Source organism: Oncorhynchus masou, chromosome 29 (genome assembly GCF_036934945.1).
Source record: "Oncorhynchus masou masou isolate Uvic2021 chromosome 29, UVic_Omas_1.1, whole genome shotgun sequence".
NCBI classification, from domain to species: Eukaryota; Metazoa; Chordata; class Actinopteri; order Salmoniformes; family Salmonidae; genus Oncorhynchus; species Oncorhynchus masou.
In genome coordinates this window covers 64,019,339-64,038,339 of record NC_088240.1, presented here as the reverse complement: position 1 = coordinate 64,038,339, position 19,001 = coordinate 64,019,339, and the positions used below count along the sequence as shown (strand labels likewise).

At 43.8% G+C, this 19,001-nt stretch overlaps 1 protein-coding gene across 2 annotated transcripts in view; it reads right to left on the bottom strand.

Moving 5' to 3' along the window:
• LOC135520264 (semaphorin-6D-like) overlaps positions 1–19,001 on the bottom strand; it is a 162,866-nt gene that overhangs the window by 32,722 nt on the left and 111,143 nt on the right. For both annotated transcript variants that reach the window (XM_064945677.1, XM_064945678.1), the window contains 5 exons: positions 15,773–15,981; positions 7,490–7,604; positions 7,066–7,123; positions 1,639–1,695; positions 1,039–1,140 (listed from right to left, as the gene is read on the bottom strand). In XM_064945677.1, coding sequence (XP_064801749.1) covers positions 1,039–1,140; positions 1,639–1,695; positions 7,066–7,123; positions 7,490–7,604; positions 15,773–15,920 — 480 coding nt within the window. In that variant the 5' untranslated portion in view covers positions 15,921–15,981. The remainder of the gene's footprint in view (positions 1–1,038; positions 1,141–1,638; positions 1,696–7,065; positions 7,124–7,489; positions 7,605–15,772; positions 15,982–19,001) is intronic.

Here is a 19,001-nt window from a genome sequence, read left to right as displayed (position 1 = left end):
TACATGGAAAATGCACTCTGTGCAAAATAAAACATTTTCCACCCGTCCACACCCACAATCCAATCCCCTTCACCCTAACACGCCCTCTCCTGACCCCACTGCCCTCCTCAGTCTTTCCAAGGAATGCTGCAGACAGATTGCATGATATGATTTACACTTCAGCACACTATTCCCAGTTCTCCAGATAGTCATCGCTCCCGGTTTTTCTCAGACTGTAGACGTTACATCCCCTCTTCCAAAAAGCACACTGTGAATCATTGCCCAGAACTATGATGTCACCTCAGCTCAACCAGACTTCTTTTGTATTGGTAGACATCCTGGGGAGTGTGAATCTATCTATGCACTGTTGTCACGAATAACGTATCTCTATTTTCCTATTGTATGTTTCCACTCAGCCGACATCTCTCTCTGGCACACTTTGGGTTGTTAATCATTTGAGCAGTCAGATAGCAATAGAGTGTAGGTGGCGTGAGTTCCTTCATGGAACTAAAGTAGTGGCTCCCCTGGGATTCTGACTCTAGTTTTCAGGCATGTTTTGTTTTCTCTCCCCCCTCCCTTCTCTCTCTCAGTGGATGACATGATCTCAAATCATCTGCGGTTGCAGTTTATTGTGTTTATAATGTGTGAATAAAGATGTGTGAATAAAGACGGTTATTATCATCCTGGATCTGTGTTCAGTCAACAGACCGCGGCCAACCTCGGTTGAGTCAACATGTTTCTCCATCAACATCCAGGATAGCAGCACTCCTTTGAAGTGGTTCTGTATTCTGGAGTGCTATAGGGGTCTATCTGTGCACGACAATGTCGACTTGATGATTTTATACTGTAGATAAAGAGAGGACACTTTTTTCTCACAAAAAGTTAGGAGAAAGTCAGGATGTCAACACCTGTAGGCAATGCCCTTAACTGCTAAACCTCCCCATGTTAACAATTTTTTTGTAACTAAGCGTATTTACCCCAGCTGTTATGTTTCAGAACAGTGCTGGGTATGGAGCTGGAGGCTTTACATAGAAAGGTGACTGAGGTGAAGTGTCCTACCTTGTAGTTGCGGCAGGTGGGGTTAAAAGCGTTGGTCCCGCAGGCAAATAGCGTCTCATCGTTGCGTGGAACCAGAACTTTGATGTAGTTGTAGCATTCATCCTGTCAAAGGGAAACAGCTGGGTTTCAGGGGATGGCAATGTGACTACTGGCTGCTGGTGTTATCACCCCACCTGCAGTGTCATTGCACAGCTTATTATGCACTGAATGGCATTTTGCTAAGGGCGCGCGCACACACACACACACACACACACACACACACACACACACACACACACACACACACACACACACACACACACACACACACACACACACACACACACACACACACACACACACACACACACCATCCCTCTCAGTCATACTTCTGTTCTTATTCTTGTCATTACCATAATCCCTGTGCTGATCTCTATGGTTTCACTAGAGCTCTGAGAGGCTGGCACTGCTTGTGCCAGAGACTGGTTCTGGAACTACAGATACCTGTGGTGCTGATTTTGATAAGCAATCTATGCTATTGTTAGTGCTACCCTCCCACATCGCAGAACAGACAGTGGGAGAGCGAGAAACAGAGAGAAAGAAAGGGAGAGAGATACTCACGCTGTTCTTCCCCCTCACTGTGCATTTATCCACATCTTTTGTCTTCCAAGTCAATTTCTGCAACACACAGACAGACAACCAACTGTCAGAGCAAGAAAGAGACCCTTTTTTCACCCAGCCATTCAAATGCTATTAGGAGACAGCTGTGATGAAAATCTCATCAAGTTCAATTAAGCTTCTGACAAACAAACATCTGAAACACACCAGGAGCTGTGTCTAACCTTGTCAGCGTGCAACTAAAAACTATTGTTCCTCTACAATCCATCTCCCATACAATCCATCCCAATCCACCTGTACTTCTTAACAACACAACATCTCTATGGATAATTAGACCAACAAGAAGATCAAGGAATAAGAAAGGAATCTGCAATGCATTCCTATGGGAAGTAGATTGCCCTGATACTAGCTATCTATGGTCCTCCTGGACGTCCTTATCTCCTAGCATTGGCCCCCAGTGGGCCCCCACTAGTGGAGTAAATAGGAAGAGATCCATCAACTTGTTAACAAGGTTGCCTGGTTCAAGGTGGTTTAATGCACTGCCCACCAGTGCAGATCCACTGTTCCACTGCCGACTGACTGGGAGGGTGTTTTGCTGATCCCGCTGTCCTCCCTGCAGGAGCTCCAAACTCATCAACACCATGGGGCATGCTGGGAAATAAGATTTATCCAGAGACTAAGGTGAAATCCCTCTTTTGGCTCAAGACTCAACTGCTACCCTTCTGGGCCTTAAAGTGGAGTGAAATGTATCCCCCAAGGCTCTTCTCACTTCCCTATTGAAGATCCAATATGATAGGAATATGATAGGTCAGCAATATGTTAATACTTCCCCCTAGACCTCTGGCAGAGAGAGGTGGAGTTAGCTATTTATTGCTTTTGCCCATCCAGGCCTTTGATATTCAGTATCTCTGAGTTGGCGATCATGGTGGGCCTGGTGAGGAGACTGGGGATTAGAACTGAAACTGGGCAATAGAAAAGGAATAGATCCATGATGAAGCAGACTGTGTGCTTTTGATTATGACTCAGGCGCACACTAATGAGCTCACTGAGACAGATAAGAAGCATGGGAAGGTGAGAAAGCTAGGTTAGTATTATGGCTGATGACCAATGACCATTTACTAGTCCTGGCCCACAAGCTTTTCTGAACGCTGTGTCCCCAACTCGCCTAGCGTAGTAGTGACTACCGAAAGCCACCCTGACTCACCTATTGCTGCTCTTTAAAAAAATAAATGTACCCCTTTTTTCTCCCCAATTTTGTGGTATCCAATTGTTTTAGTAGCTACTATCTTGTCTCATCGCTACAACTCCTGTACGGGCTCGGGAGAGACGAAGGTTGAAAGTCATGCGTCCTCCGATACACAACCCAACCAAGCCGCACTGCTTCTTAACACAGCGCGCATCCAACCCGGAAGCCAGCCGCACCAATATGTCGGAGGAAACACCGTGCACCTGGCAACCTTGGTTAGCGGGCACTGCGCCCGGCCCGCCACAGGAGTTGCTGGTGCGCGATGAGACAAGGACATCCCTACCGGCCAAGCCCTCCCTAAAACGGACATCGCTAGGCCAATTGTGCGTCTCCCCACGGACCTCCCGGTCACGGCCGGTTACGACGGAGCCTGGGCGCGAACCCAGAGTCTCTGATGGCACAGCTGGCGCTGCAGTACAGCGCCCTTAACCACTGCGCCACCCGAGAGGCCCCTATTGCTGGTCTTTTGACCCTATGGTCACTCGGCTACGCAGCTGATGCCCCTAATTTTATTTTCCTGTCGGCCCCAGCCTCAAACTCAGGTCCTGTATGTACATAACTGAGCCACTCTGCCCATTCATCGCCATTTACCCGTTGTTGTCCTGATCAACACCTGTGATTGCTTTATGCCTCTCTCTACTGTCAATATTTTTTTATTTATTTAACCAGGTAGATTAGTTGAGAACAAGTTCTCATTTGCAACTGCGACCTGGCATATGCCTTGACTACGGTTGTCTTGGCTAGTTCTTATTATTTTATTTCACTTCACTGTAGAGCCCTCAGTCCCGCTCACCTTGCCTTAGATCGCTCTTTTGTCCCACCCCACACACATGCGGAGACCTCACCTGGCTTAAATGGTGCCTCCAGAGACGAAACCTCTCTCATCGTCCCTCAACGCCTAGGTTTACCTCCACTGTACTCACATCCTACCATACCATTGTCTGTTCATGCCCTGAATCTATTCTACCGTGCCCAGAAATCCGCTCCTTTTATTCTCAACGCACTAGACAACCAGTTCTTATAACCTTTAGCCATACCCTTATCCTACTCCTCCTAAGTTCCTCTGGAGGTTAACCCAGGCCCTGTAGTCCCCAATTCCACTCCTATTCCCCAGGTGCTCTCATTTGTTGACTTCCGTAACCGTAAAAGCCGGGGTTTCATGCATGTTAACATCAGAAGCCTCCTCCCTAAGTGTGTTTTATTCACTGCTTTAGCACACTCCACCAACCCTAATGTCCTAGCTGTGTCTGGCTTAGGAAGGCCACCAGAAATCCTGACATTTCCATCCCAAACTACAACATTTTCCGCCAAGATGGAACTGCCAAAGGGGGTGGAGTTGCAATCTACTGCAGAGATAGTCTGTAGATTTCAGTCATGCTATCCAGGTCTGTACCAAAACAGTTTGAGCTCCTACTTTTAAAAATCCACCTTTTCAGAAATAAGTCTCTCATTGTTTCCGCTTGTTATAGACCCCCCTCAGCCCCCAGCTGTGCCCTGGACACCATATGTGAATTAACTGCCCCCAAATAATCTTTAGAGTTTGTACTGTTAGGTGACCTAAACTTGGATATGCTTAACACCCCAGCCATCCTACAATCTAAGCTAGACCTGGCCCTGATATCCTGGAAGGATATTGAACTCATTCCGTCAGTAGAGGATACCTGGATATTCTTTAAAAGTGCTTTCCTCACCATCGTAAATAAGCATGCCCCATTCAAAAAAATGTGAACTAAGAACAGATATAGCCCTTGGTTTAAAATCTGCACTCCTACAAATCAGCTGGGCTAGACAATCTGGACTGTCTCTTTCTAAAATTATCCACCGCAATTGTTGCAACCCCTATTACTAGCCTTTTCAACCTTTCTTTCGTATCGTCGGAGATCCCTAAAGATTGGAATGCTGCTGCGGTCATCCCCCTCTTCAAAGGGGGACACTCTAGACCCAAACTGTTACAGACCTATATCCTATCCTACCCTGCCTTTCTAAAATCTTCAAAAGCCAAATTAAGAAACAGATCACTGACCATTTAGAATCCCACCGTACCTTCTCCGCTATGCAATCTGGTTTCCGAGCTGGTCATGGGTGCACCTCAGCCATACTCAGGGTCCTAAACGATATCATAACTGTCATCGATAAAAGACAATACTGTGCAGCTGTCTTCATCGACCTGGCCAAGAATTTAGACTCTGTCAATCACTGCATTCTTATCAGCAGACTCATCAGCCTTGGTTTCTCAAATGATTGCCTCGCCAACTACTTCTCAGATAGAGTTCAGTGTGTCAAATCAGAGGGCCTGTTGTCCGGATCTCTGGCAGTCTATGGGGGTGCCACAGGGTTCAATTCTTGGGCGACTCTTTTCTCTGTATACATCAATGATGTCGCTCTCGCTGCTGGTGATTCTCTGATCCACATCTACGCAGGCGACACCATTCTGTAAACCTCTGGCCCTTCCTTGGACACTGTTAACAAACCTCCAGACGAGCTTCAATGCCATACAACACTCCTTCCGTGGCCTCCAACAGCTCTTAAATGCAAGTAAAACTAAATGCATGCTCTTCAACCGATCGCTGCCTGCACCTGCCCGCCCGTCTAGCATCACTACTCTGGACGGTTCGGACTTAGAATATGTGGACAACTACAAATACCTAGGTGTCTGGTTAGACTGTAAAGTCTCCTTCCAGACTCACATTAAGCATCTCCAATCCAAAATTAAATCTAGAATCGGCTTCCTATTTCGCAACAAAGTATCCTTCATTCATGCTGACAATCATACCCTCGTAAAACTGACTATCCTACCAATCCTCGACTTCGGCGATGTCATTTACAAAATAGCCTCCAACACTATACTCAGCAAATTGGATGATGTCTAACACAGTGCCATCCGTTTTGCCACCAAAGCCCCATATGCTACCCACCACTGCGACCTGTATGATCTTGTTGGCTGAACCTCACTTCATATTCATCGCCAAACCGACTGGCTCCAGGTCATCTATAAGTCTTTGTTAGGTAAAGCCTTATCTCAGCTCACTGGCCACCATAGCAGCACCCACCCGTAGCATGCGCTCCAGGAGGTATAGTTCACTGGTCATCCCCAAAGCCAACTCCTCCTTTGGCCGCCGCTCCTTACAGTTCTCTGCTACCAATGACTGGAACGAATTGCAAAAATCACTGAAGTTGGATACTTATATCTCCCTCACTAACTTCAAGAATCAGCTGTCAGAGCAGCTTACCAATCATTACACCTGTACACAGCCCATCTGTAAATAGCCCACCCAACTACCTCATCCCCAATACTATATATTTTTTGACCCTTTGCACACCAGTATCTCTACTTGCACATTCATCTTCTGCAAATCTATCACTCCAGTGTTAATTTCTAAATTGTAATTATTTCACCACTATGGCCTATTTATTGCCTTACCTCCCTAATCTTACTACATTTGCACACACTGTATATAGATTTTTCTATTGTGTTATTGACTGTACATTTGTTTATCCCATTTGTAACTGTGTTGTTTGTGTCGCACTGCTTTGCTTTGTCTTGGCCAGGTCGCAGTTATAAATGAGAACTTGTTCTCAACCGGCCTGTTAAATAAAGGTGAAAAAAATACACTATGTACTATGCAATGCACATATTGTTAGTGCTCTTAACTTCTTTTAAAATACATACGTTCTCTTCTGACAATTCTCTGCACTACACATCATTCTGCTCATGTATTTCCACTGCAATCAAATACAAGTCAATAACGTTAGATCTCATTGATGTTGAGTGGGTCCCTTATGGAGATGACTCAAGCTGTAAATTAATCTAAATACAATAGTGACAAGCAAACACAAACCCAGGCCTTAAAGTGATTTTTGTTTAAGAGCAATCGTGTTTGACAAATGGGATTCAGATGGAAGAGAGAGAGCACAGCACTTCAATACCAGGAGTGCGCGACATAACTTCTATTGGATATCTGTCTGTAGTGAAATGGCTTAGTATCTGCTTGAATGAAGAGACTGGCTGAGTAAGAAGAAAACGACACAAATAACCTATATTTAAAAGATGAGCAGAAAAGTAGGAGCCATTGAACCACCAGTAATGCTCTTATGTCCAGCCAGCTGCAATGATACACTACTCTATGACCCATGAGGTCATGACTCATGTAAACAATGTGTTTGTGAGACAACATAAGGCTTACCTGTTGTGGGACGATCTGCTCAGAGGAGGCGCTGAGACGGATAGCAAACACATGATCTCTGTAAAAGGTCAAAGATCAGAAAACATTTGAAGATGTCTCCTCTCTGCCCTGAAACCCAATCCCACCACACCACACCCAAGCTGCTTGTTCGTAGCCTAAATTAGATTGATTAGGGTCAGTCACACAGTTCTTTAACAGGCTTATTGATGTAGAAGGGCTTCTTGCTGAGCCTGAGGTACCCTTTACATAATAAACCTACAGTATGACAATATGAACGTAACGGGAGCTATCCAATATGGTTGACTGATACAATGACAGAAATACTACAAAGGGATTCAATGAAGAGTAGTCAATACAGGGTTAATGTAAGGCAGTCCAGTGCATTGAAGATGAGTGAACAATACTGAGAGGCGTGTTGACTGACCTGGCTGCGATGTAGAGCATGTGGTTGATCCGGAGCATCCTCTGGAAGTCCAGGCCCAGTCGTACTGTATCGTTGTCCGACATGAGGCCATGGAAGCTTGGGTACAGGTAGGAGTCTGCATGGGGAGGGGGAAAGAGTAGCAAGCTCAGTTCAGTGACAGTGTTAATCCGGGAGAAAAAATATCCTTAACAACAAACCAAGCACTAAAGAAATCAAGGGTGTGAATCTGAAAATAAGGTGTATTCAAGCACAAAAATAAAGATTGTTTGAGAAAGTACGAGAGAGAGAGAGAGAAAATAGGTTGTTGACTTGATATAACCCTCTGATTGCAGTATGCGTTCTCAGTTTCTATTTTGTATGCTTTTCCTTTGCCCCACTTTTGCTGCAGATTCCTAGATTGCAATTTGTTCTAACTGTCATGTGGTTGTTAATGTGGGCTATCCCATGACTCTATTCTGTGCTGCTAGAGATAATACACTTAACTGTAAATTAAGAGGGGGGAGCGGGAAGCATCTCTAGACCCCAAGTTTATCACAAGGGCTATACAAAACAAAAACACTGTAACAACTGGGACATGCTTAAACCACCTGACCAAGTCCTAAAGCAATGGGAATCACGAAATCTTCCTCAGATTATTACCAAACACCCCAAAAATTTCTACTCTCCTCGATGTTATCCCCACAAATAATCCTGATCGGTATCAGTCTGGTGTCTTCTGTATTGACCTTAGTGATCACTGTTTTACAGTCTACGGTCGTAATGGCTGCTCAGTGAAACAACCTGTCCTGATTTGTCATAGACACTTGCTGAAAAACTTTAATGAGCAAGCCTTCCTTCATGAACTGGCCTCTGTAAAATGGTATAGAATCAGCACGATCCCCTCTGTCGAAGATGCTTGGACCTTCTTTTTTGATATTTTCAGTGGTATTGTTAACTTTTTAGTGACAGGGGGGCAGTATTGAGTAGCCTGGATGAATAAGGTGCCCAAAGTAAACTGCATGCTATATTATTAGTAGTATTGGATAGAAAACATTGACGTTTCTAAAACTGTTTAAATGATGTCTGAGTATAACAGAACTCATATGGCAGGCGAAAACCTGAGAAAAATCCAAACAGGAAGTGAGAAATCTGAGGCTTATAGGTTTTCAAAGCTTGGCCTATCGAATACACAGTATCTATGGGGCCATTTTTGACTTCCTAAGGCTTCCACTCGATGTCAATCTTCTTTAGAAACTTGTTTGAGGATTCTACTATAAAGGAGGGGCTCATGAGACCTGTTTGAGTCAGTGGTCTGGCAGAGTGCCTTGGTCTCATGACGCGCGGTAACAAGAGAGTTAGCTTTTCTTCAGACAGGAATTCTCCGGTAGGAACATTATTGAACATTTATTTTGAAAACATCCTAAAGATTGATTTTATAATTAGTTTGACATGTTTCTACGGACTGTTATATAACTTTTTGAACTTTTTGTCCGACGTTCTGCGAGACCTGCACGCACGTTTGGATTTGTTTACCAAACACCTTAACCTCTTGAAACTCTGGGGGCGCTATATCATTTTGGGATGAAAAACGTTCCCGTTTTAAACAAGATATTTTGTCACAAAAAGATGCTCGACTATGCATATAATTGATAGCTTTGGAAAGAAAACACTCTGAATTTTCCAGAACTGCAAAGATATTGTCTGTGGGTGCCCTAGAACGGGAGCTACAGGCAAAACCAAGATGAAACGGCAACCAGGAAATGAGCAGGATTTTTGAGGCTCTGTTTTCCATTGTCTCCTTATATGGCTGTGAATGCGACAGGAATGAGCCTGCCCTATCTATCGTTTCCCCAAGGTGTCTGCAGCATTGTGACGTATTTGTAGGCATATCATTGGAAGATTGACCATAAGAGACTACATTTTCCAGGTGTCCGCCCGGTGTCCTCCGTCGAAATTGGTGCGTCATTTTCAGCTGCTGGTATTTTTCCATGGGATTCTGAGGGGAAAGCAGGCTTCCACGAACGGCATATCAATGAAGAGATATGTGAAAAAACACCTTGAGGATTGATTCGAAACAACGTTTGCCATGTTTCGGTCGATATTATGGAGTTAATTCGGAAAAAGTTTGACATTTTGGTGACTGAATTTTCGGTTCGTTTCGGTAGCCAAATGTGATGTACAAAACGGAGCGATTTCTCCTACACAAAGATTCTTTCAGGAAAAACTGAACATTTGCTATGTAACTGAGAGTCTCCTCATTGAAAACATCCGAAGTTCTTCAAAGGTAAATGATTTTATTTATTTGGTTATCTGGTTTTTGTGAAAATGTTGCGTGCTAAATGCTGAGCAACATGCTAAGCTAGCTTGCAATACTCTTACACAAATGCTTGATTTGCTATGGTTCAAAAGCATATTTTGAAAATCTGAGATGACAGTGTTGTTAAGAAAAGGCTAAGCTTGAGAGCTAGCACATTCATTTCGTTTCATTTGCGATTTTCATAAATAGTTAACGTTACGTTATGCTAATGAGCTTGAGGCTATAACTGGATTCAGGTTTTTTTCATAGCCAAACGTGAAAAAAACGGAGCGATTTGTCCTACACAAATAATATTTTTTTGAAAAACTGAACATTTGCTATCTAACTGAGAGTCTCCTCATTGAAAACATCTGAAGTTCTTCAAAGGTAAATGATTTTATTTGAATGATTTTCTTGTTTTTGTGAAAATGTTGCTGGCTGAATTCTAGGCTTATAGCTATGCTAGCTATCAATACTCTTACACAAATGCTTGTTTAGCTATGGTTGAAAAGCATATTTTGAAAATCTGAGATGACAGTGTTGTTAACAAAAGTCTAAGCTTGAGAGCAAATATATTTATTTCATTTCATTTGCGATTTTCATGAATAGTTAATGTTGCATTATGCTAATGAGCTTGAGGCTATAAATAGAATCCCGGATCCGGGATTGCTCGACGCAAGAAGTTAACAAAAAGGTCTATTTGGACATAAATGGACATTATCGAACAAATCAAGCATTTATTGTGGACCTGGGATTCCTGGCAGTGCATTCTGATATAGATCATCAAAGGTAAGTGAATATTTCTAATGCTATGTTTGACTAATGTTGACTACCCAATATGGTGGATATCGCTTTGGCTTCTTTGTTGTCTGAACGCTGTTCTCAGATTATTGCATGGTTTGCTATTTACGTAAAGTTTTTTTGAAATCTGACACAGCGGTTGCATTAAGGAGAAGTCTATCTCTAATTCCATGTATAATAGTCGTATCTTTATCAATATTTATTATGAGTATTTCTGTCATTTGATGGGGCTCTAAGCTAAATCATCGCATGTTTTAGAACTACTGAACGTAACGCGCCAATGTAAAATGAGTTTTTTTAAATATAAATATGCACTTTACCGAACAAAACATACATGTATTGTCTAACAATACAGTCCTATGAAGTCCTATGAATGTCATCTGATGAAGATCATCAAAGGTTAGTGATTCATTTTATCTCTCTATTTGTGCTTTTTGTGACTCTCTTTGGCTGGAAAAATGGCTGTGTTTTATTCTGTGGCTTGGTGGTGATCTAACATAATCGTTTGTGGAGCTTTGTATCTTTAAAATGTTGCCTAATACTTGTATGTTTGAGAAATTTGATTTATGAGATGTATGTTGTTTCGTATTTGTCGCCCTGCAATTTCATTGGCTGTTGGCGAGGGGTTCCACAAACACGCCCCCATAAAGTAAATTAAAATTAAAACAGGTTCAGCCCCTGGTTCGACTGTCATCTTGCAGAATTACTCCATCTCAAGAATTACATTTGGCGAAAGGCTTGGCACATACATACTCACGCTGACTGGCTCCAGTTCAGGCAAATGAAAAATAAATACACCCAGGCTATCTGGAAGTCCAAAGTTAGTTACTTTAAGGAGCAGTTCTCTCTCTGTGGGTCTAACCCCAAGAAGTTCAGGAAAACGGTTAAAGACGTGGATAATTAACACCCCTCCTCACAGCTGCCCATGTCCCTTAATGTTGATGTGGTTGTTACTAACAAGAAGCACATGGCTGAGTTCTTTAATCACCACTTCATTAAGTCAGGATTCCTATTTGACTCAGCCATGCCTCCTTGCCCATCCAAAATTTCCTCATCTCCCTTCTAATGCGACTACCCCCGATGCTCCTCCTTCTTTTTCCCCTGCCCCGCTACAAAGTTTCTCCCTGCAGGTGGTCACTAGGTGCTAAAGGTGCTAAAGGAGCTCCTTAAACTTCATCTAAAAAAAACATCTGAGTCAGATGGTTTAGACCCTTTCTTCTTTAAGGTTGCTGTCCCTATCGTCGCCAAGCCTATCTCTGACCTTTTTAACTTCTTCGATATTGGGGGCGCTCTTTTAATTTTTGGATAAAAAAACGTTCCCGTTTTAGATATTTTGTCACGAAAAGATGCTTGACTATGCATATAATTGACAGCTTTGGAAAGAAAACACTCTGACGTTTCCAAAACTGCAAAGATATTATCTGTGAGTGCCACAGAACTTATGCTACAGGCGAAACCAAGATGAAATTTCAAACAGGAAATGGCCCAGATTCTGAAGGCGCTGTGTTCCAATGTCTCCTTGTATGGCTGTGAATGCGCCAGGAATGAGCCTACACTTTCTGTTGTTTCCCCAAGGTGTCTGCAGCATTGTGACGTATTTGTAGGCATATCATTGGAAGATTGACCATAAGAGACTACATTTACCAGGTGTCCTCCATCGAAAATGACCAGGCGTCCACTTTTCCATTCGGTTCAGAGGAGAAAGGCAACTGCCATGAATGATTTATCATCGAATAGATATGTGAAAAACACCTTGAGGATTGATTCTAAACAACGTTTGCCATGTTTCTGTCGATATTATGGAGTTAATTTGGAAAAAAGTTTGGCGTTGTAATGACTGAATTTTCGATTTTTTTTTCTTAGCCAAATGTGATGAACAAAACGGAGCGATTTATCCTACGCAAATAATATTTTTGAAAGAACGGAACATTTGCGATCTAACAGTCTGCTCATTGAAAACATCCAAAGTTCTTCAAAGGTAAATGATTTTATTTGAATGCTTTTCTTGTTTTTGTGAAAATGTTGCCTGCTGAATGCTAGGCTAATGCTATGCTAGCGATCGATACCTCTTACACAAATGCTTGTGTAGCGATGGTTGAAAAGCATATTTTGAAAATCTGAGATGACAGTGTTGTTAACAAAAGGATAAGCTTGTGAGTGAATATATTTCTTTCATTTCATTTGCGATTTTCATTAATAGTTAACGTTGCGTTATGCTAATGAGCTTGAGGCTATGATTACGCTCCCGGAAACAGGATTGCTCGACGCTAGAGGTTAACCTGTCTCTCCTCTCTGGGGAGGTTCCCATTGCTTGGAAGGCAGCCACAGTTTGTCCTTTATTTAAAGGGGGAGATAAAGCTGATCCTAACTGTTGTAGGCCTCTTTCCATTTGTCCTTGTTTATGAAAAGTGTTGGGAAAAAATGTTAATAATCAACTGGCTTTCTTGATGTCTATAGTATTTTCTCTGGTATGCAATCTGGTTTCCACTCAGGTTATGGATGTGTCACTGCGACCTTAAAGGTCCTCAATGATGTCACCATTGCCCTTGATTTTAAGCAATGTTGTGCTGCTATTTTTATTGACTTGGCTGAAGCTTTTGATACAGTAGACCATTCCATTCCTGTCGGCTAAGGAGATCTGGTGTCTCTGAGGGGTCTTTGACCTGGTTTGCTAACTACCTCTCTCGAAGAGTGCAGTGTATGAAGTCAGGACACCTGCTGTCTCAGCCACTGCCTGTCACCAAGGGAGTACCCCAAGGCTCGATCCTAGGCCCCACGCTCTTCTCAATTTACATCAACAAGATAGCTCAGGCAGTAGGAAGTGCTCTCATCCACTTATATGCAGATGATACAGTTTTATACTCAGCTGGCCCCTCCCCGGATGTTGTGTTAAATGCTCTACAACAAAGTTTTCTTGGTGTTCAACAAGATTTCTTTGCCCTTAACCTTGTTCTGAACACCACCAAAACAAAGGTCATGTGGTTTGGAAGAAGAATGTTCCTCTCCCCACAAGTGTGATTACTACCTCTGGGGGTTTAGAGCTTGAGGTAGTCACCTCATACAAGTACTTGGGAGTATGGCTAGACGGTACACTGTCCTTCTTTCAGCACATATCAAATCTACAGGCTAAAGTTAAATCTCGACTTGGTTTCCTCTATCGTAATTGCTCCTCTCTCACCCCAGCTGCCAAACTATCTGATTCAGATGACCATCCTACCCATTCTAAATTACAGAGACGTAATTTATATATCGGCAGGTAAGGGTGCTCTCGAGTGGCTAGATGACCTTTACCATTCGGCCATCAGATTTGCCACCAATGCTCCTTATAGGACACATCACTCTATACTCCTCTATAATCTGGTCATCTCTGTATTACCCGTCGCAAGACCCACTGGTTGATGCTTATTTATAAAACCCTTTTAGGCCTCACTCCCCCCTATCTGAGATATCTACCGCAGCCCTCATCCTCCACATACAACACCCGTTCTGCCAGTCACATTCTGTTAAAGGTCCCCAAAGCACACACATCCCTGTGTCGCATCTTTTCAGTTCGCTGCAGCTAGCGACTGGAACGAGCTGCAAAAAAGACTCAAACTGGCCAGTTTAATCTCAATCTCTTCATTCAAAGACTCAATCATGGACACTTTTACTGACAGTTGTGGCTGCTTTGTGTGATGTATTGTTGTCTCTACCTTCTTGCCCTTTGCGCTGTTGTCTGTGCCCAATAATGTTTGTACCATGTTTTGTGCTGCTACCATGTTGTGTTGCTACCATGCTGTGTTGTCATGTGTTGCTGCCATGCTATGTTGTCTTAGGTCTCTCTTTATGTAGTGTTGTCTCTCTCTATGTAGTGTTGTCTCTCTTGTTGTGATGTTTGTGTTTGGTCATATATTTATTATTATTTTTTTAATCCCCGTCCCCGCTGGAGGCCTAATGCCTTTTGGTAGGCCGTCATTGCAAATCAGAAATTGTTCTTAATGGAGTTGCCTAGTTAAATCAAAATCAATCCGTCGAGGCTGGCCTGTGACCATCTTCTCTCCCATAGTGCTGCATTAACTGTTCAGGCCAGGGGTATCAAACATATAGCCCATGGGTCGGAGGGGGTAAGACCCCTGGGAAAAATGAGTTCGACACCCCTGGCTTAGGCCTTCCTGTCCAACTTGGCTTTTGTAGCTGAATTAGCAGACCTCTAAAATGGGACACTATCTGAAATTACAATCTCCTCGGGGGAAGCATCTTTCCCCCAACCAAGCAAGTCCGACTCGACTGTTTAAAGATTTCAACTCGGGGGTGATTGGGTCAAGCAGAGCAGTGATTTGCTGTGGGGCAGAAAGGGAGAGGGATAACTCCACCTCGGCGACCTCTCGTCCCTTTAATTACTCCTCAGCACTTTTACTTCCTTAAAAGTTTTGGGCGCCACGTCGCCATGGAAACCTCTAACCCAGTTCCTCCAATTAGCCTCTGCAAGGGAGATGATTTCGGCGGTGGAGCTGGGCGCTGGATGTATTACCATACATAATGGACATCCTGGGGAGTTGTGAGGGGTTCTGACGCCCAGACACCTTCAGACCTGCTGACAAATGGCCCTCATTACACCTGAGATGGGCTCCACATATAGATCTATTAGTGTGGCTATTTATGCTAATGTTCCACTTCTCCAGATAGATCAATTAAAGCGCCAGGCCTTAGTCTCTGTCAACTCTTAAATAAAGGATGAGGATGGCGACTGCAAACGCCAGGACCTCCTTAACACACCTCCTACTGATTAGGTGCCACTGATGGGCTGTACGTGTGGTCCAATCAGATTTTGTATTATGTCATATAGCTAAAATGTTTAGCTATTTTATTTCGATAGTCGTAATTATGTATTTGAACAGGGCTGCCCAACCCTCTTCCTGGACATCTACTGTCCTGTAAGTTTTCAGTCCAAACCTAATTTAGCATATCTGATTCAGCTAGTTAAGATCTTGTTGAGCAGCTAATTTGTATAATCCGGTGTGTTAAATTAGGGTTGGATTGAAAACCCACAGGACGGTAGATCTCCAGGAAGAGGGTTGGGCAGCCCTGTACTGACGTAGATCTGTAAGACGACTGACAAAATATGTGTACATACAACTGACAAGATGCTGTCCTTTAAATGGTACATCAGAGCTTCAAGCCCCCCTGAACTAAGGAGCAACATTGCATCATGACGGGCTTGCACTCACGTTCTCTCCCCACAATGCTGATTGGCTCCAAGTCCTGGGGGAAGGGTGTGACTCCCATGGCCAGATGAGGTAAGAGGGCTGTAAGGGCTAGAGCCAGGCCCACCGCCAGAAGGGGGAGGGGCCGAGGCGACCCGGGCACCAGCCTCATTTTGGCAGGGGTTCACCACACCTCACCAGAACAGCATGGCCAACAGCGGGCACACCACCACCTAGAAGAGGAGAGAGAGTGAGAACAGGTTAACCTAACTACAACCAAAGTTAGCTGTACCCATATCTGTTAAAACGGTCACAGGCTAATGTGAATGACTACAACAGCAGCATCGGCTTCATAATGATCACTATAATTCTGCCATCAAGTTCTACAGTAGCTGTTGGAACTTTCTGAGTTTGGATGCTCTCATTAGCATGCGATGCTCATTGCCAGTGCGGCATTGTGATTGAGTGTTAGCTGAACTGTGATGGCAGTGTGAACACAGAGAGAGAGGGAGAGAGAGAGTGACAGGAACGGAGAGAGAGAGGTGAGGCCACAAGGGCCCCTGACTGGGACACCTGGCTCATTTACTCCCAGCCTTCAGTCTTTCACAGGTGACTTCACACAATTAACCACCGCCCCCACAGGGGAACGCGACTCCCTCTGTCTGCACCAAGACACCAGGCCCAAGGGGATGCGACAGGTACCCACTTTCACCTAATATACAAAACAAACTATAAATTGTTTGACTAGATGGGGAAAATGAGCGGTTCCTGTAAGAAGGTCAGAAGATTCAAGTTTGAGCAAAGTTTGCTCTCTGCATTATTAATCACTCAGGTAAGCTATAAGTCAGACCTGAATTGTCTCGAAATGCTAATTTCCACATCTGCTTGATTTCTGAGATGAGACCGGGACAGATGGATGCAGATTGCGCAGGGATTTGTTTAACTAAATCTCCAGAATGCTGTGACCTGTGTTTTGGCACCAACTTAATAAGGGCAGCGTGTCCTCTAAGGGTTTCAACTCAGCACAGCCCAGATTGATGTACTGCACCAATGAGATTCTGCCAGACAGCTTTTAAATGGGGAGCCGAAAACAAAGTCAACAGAGATATGAACCCCATCAATATTGATAACGGGCTGCCTCATTCTGATTCAGAGGAGACGGTTGCATTTAGCGATGAGGTCAAGCGATGATCACAGTGTCATAAATCGAGGGGAGGCGGTGTCTGCTCCTGTTTACTTCATGAATTACCGCCTCCTGCCTGTCCTGCCTGGGCGATATATGAGGACATTACTCCCAATGGATTAACTCACAGGCTTTTAGGCTTCTCAGAGGAGGCAGACAGCTCGAGCAAACAGGATATGATGCTGTGGCTTCCTGTCTGAGCAGGCCAAACAGCATGTCCCCCTAACTCCACTGTCACCCCATCTAACCTGAATCTATCATTGAAGATCTAAGATCTTAGTACATGCTCTGATGGTTGAGCAATACCCTCAAGTTAAAGAGTAGGCTCACATGTATACTGCTTATGCAAATGCTTGAGGGATCTTGAAATATTAAAAAAACACTTGGTAAAGTTGCAGCAAAAAAAACATGCTAAATAAACTCCATAAAACGATGAAATTATTTGCATAACTGTCTCTCATGAATATGCATAGACTAGACCGACGATCATAAACATGTAGAGTGAAAAAATCAAAGGTTATGGAGACTGGGCAGAGATTAAATATCGACAAATCGACATTTATCCAATGGCTATAAAGCCAGGAAAATGCAAATATGACTCACAACAAGACAAGCACAGTGCCTGCAGGAGCTTAGGCAAGACAGTCCAACAAATGCACTGACCCTACAGACCCTCTGAGGCTTCTGGACCTTCCACAGACTTCCACACAAAGGCACTGAGTGGATGAGCTTCTTGGCATGTTTATCAGCAGCACCCTGAAGAGTTGCCATTTCTGTTTGTGAAGTTCTCCACATGTTGACGAGCCTCACAGCTGGGGATGGATGTGGAGCTTGTGGAAGTGGGAAATGCTATTACGAAATGCCCAACGTAATCCAATTTAGTCCTAGCTACAGTAATGTAATATAAACCAGCATAAGTCCCTTTGATCTGCTGCATACACTGTTGTTCTGGGGTTCACTTCCAGACGGGTGCTGGTGGTGGGGATTTGGCAAGGAGCCTTTATCTAGGGCTTGATGACAGTGACATGGTAGAAAGAACCCTATCATGTAGACTTGAAACGTACTGTATGTGAGGCACGTCCAGTCTTTCACGCTGAGTGAGTGACAGATGTGATGCTAAGCATCACTGCGAGAACAGGGGCCGACTTCCACCTCTTTATAAGACATGCATAGACAGTCGACAGTGACAAAGTCAAAACCTTTGGAAGTTGCAAAAGGGACAGAGACTCAGAGGCTCACTATGCTCAATCCCCATAAAGCCAATGGCTTCATTTAACCATGTTTTAAGATGTGGTTTTACAAATATATTTGGGGACTGCCTTCAAATTGCCCTGCATGTGGAGCATCTAATGTGTTCATGTGGTTTATCGCCTCAACCCGTAAATTCTTCAGCTTCTTCTCAATGGGATATTTCTTGATCTAAAACCCGATACCAGGATCCAGCTGCTCCCGCCACACCGAATGCCGCTCGCCAAAACATGCCAGTTCACAAACCCACCGCACCCTCCTCATAAACATGTAAACCATGGAGCAGCCTTCAGGAATGTGTTGCTCTCCTTTTTCTTTCTCTAATCAATTGCCTTTTACAGAGTGAATGGGGAGGCTGGCTGATGAGCTGACAGCTGTCGATGGGAAATAAGCCACTGCGACCCACACTCTCTCTGTGTTCTGTTTTGGATGGTAGGTGTGGGATCGTTTTGTTTTTAATGAACTGGACTTGTCAAGCCATCTGGGAGATACTGGCAGTTGGGCCTCTTTGTAGGGCAAGGAATTGAGGGCCGCTGGGGCCGCACATTGATTATCTGACATTCATTTGGATTAGACCAGTGCTGGTTCTGTGGTTTGATGAGATGTCTTCAGTCTGGTGGTTTGAGGGTTTTTCACAGCACTGTGCGAAAAGGAAACTTCATGATGAGAAAATGGGAGCCTTTATGAGTGGTGGATGAGGCCACGGTGTCATCTTTAAAAAGGATCCATTTTAATTCATACATAAACAAGTCAATCTTTATGACCCAGCTTCAGTTTGGCCAGGGACCACTGTTCCATAAAAAGATGCAATTAGATATTAAA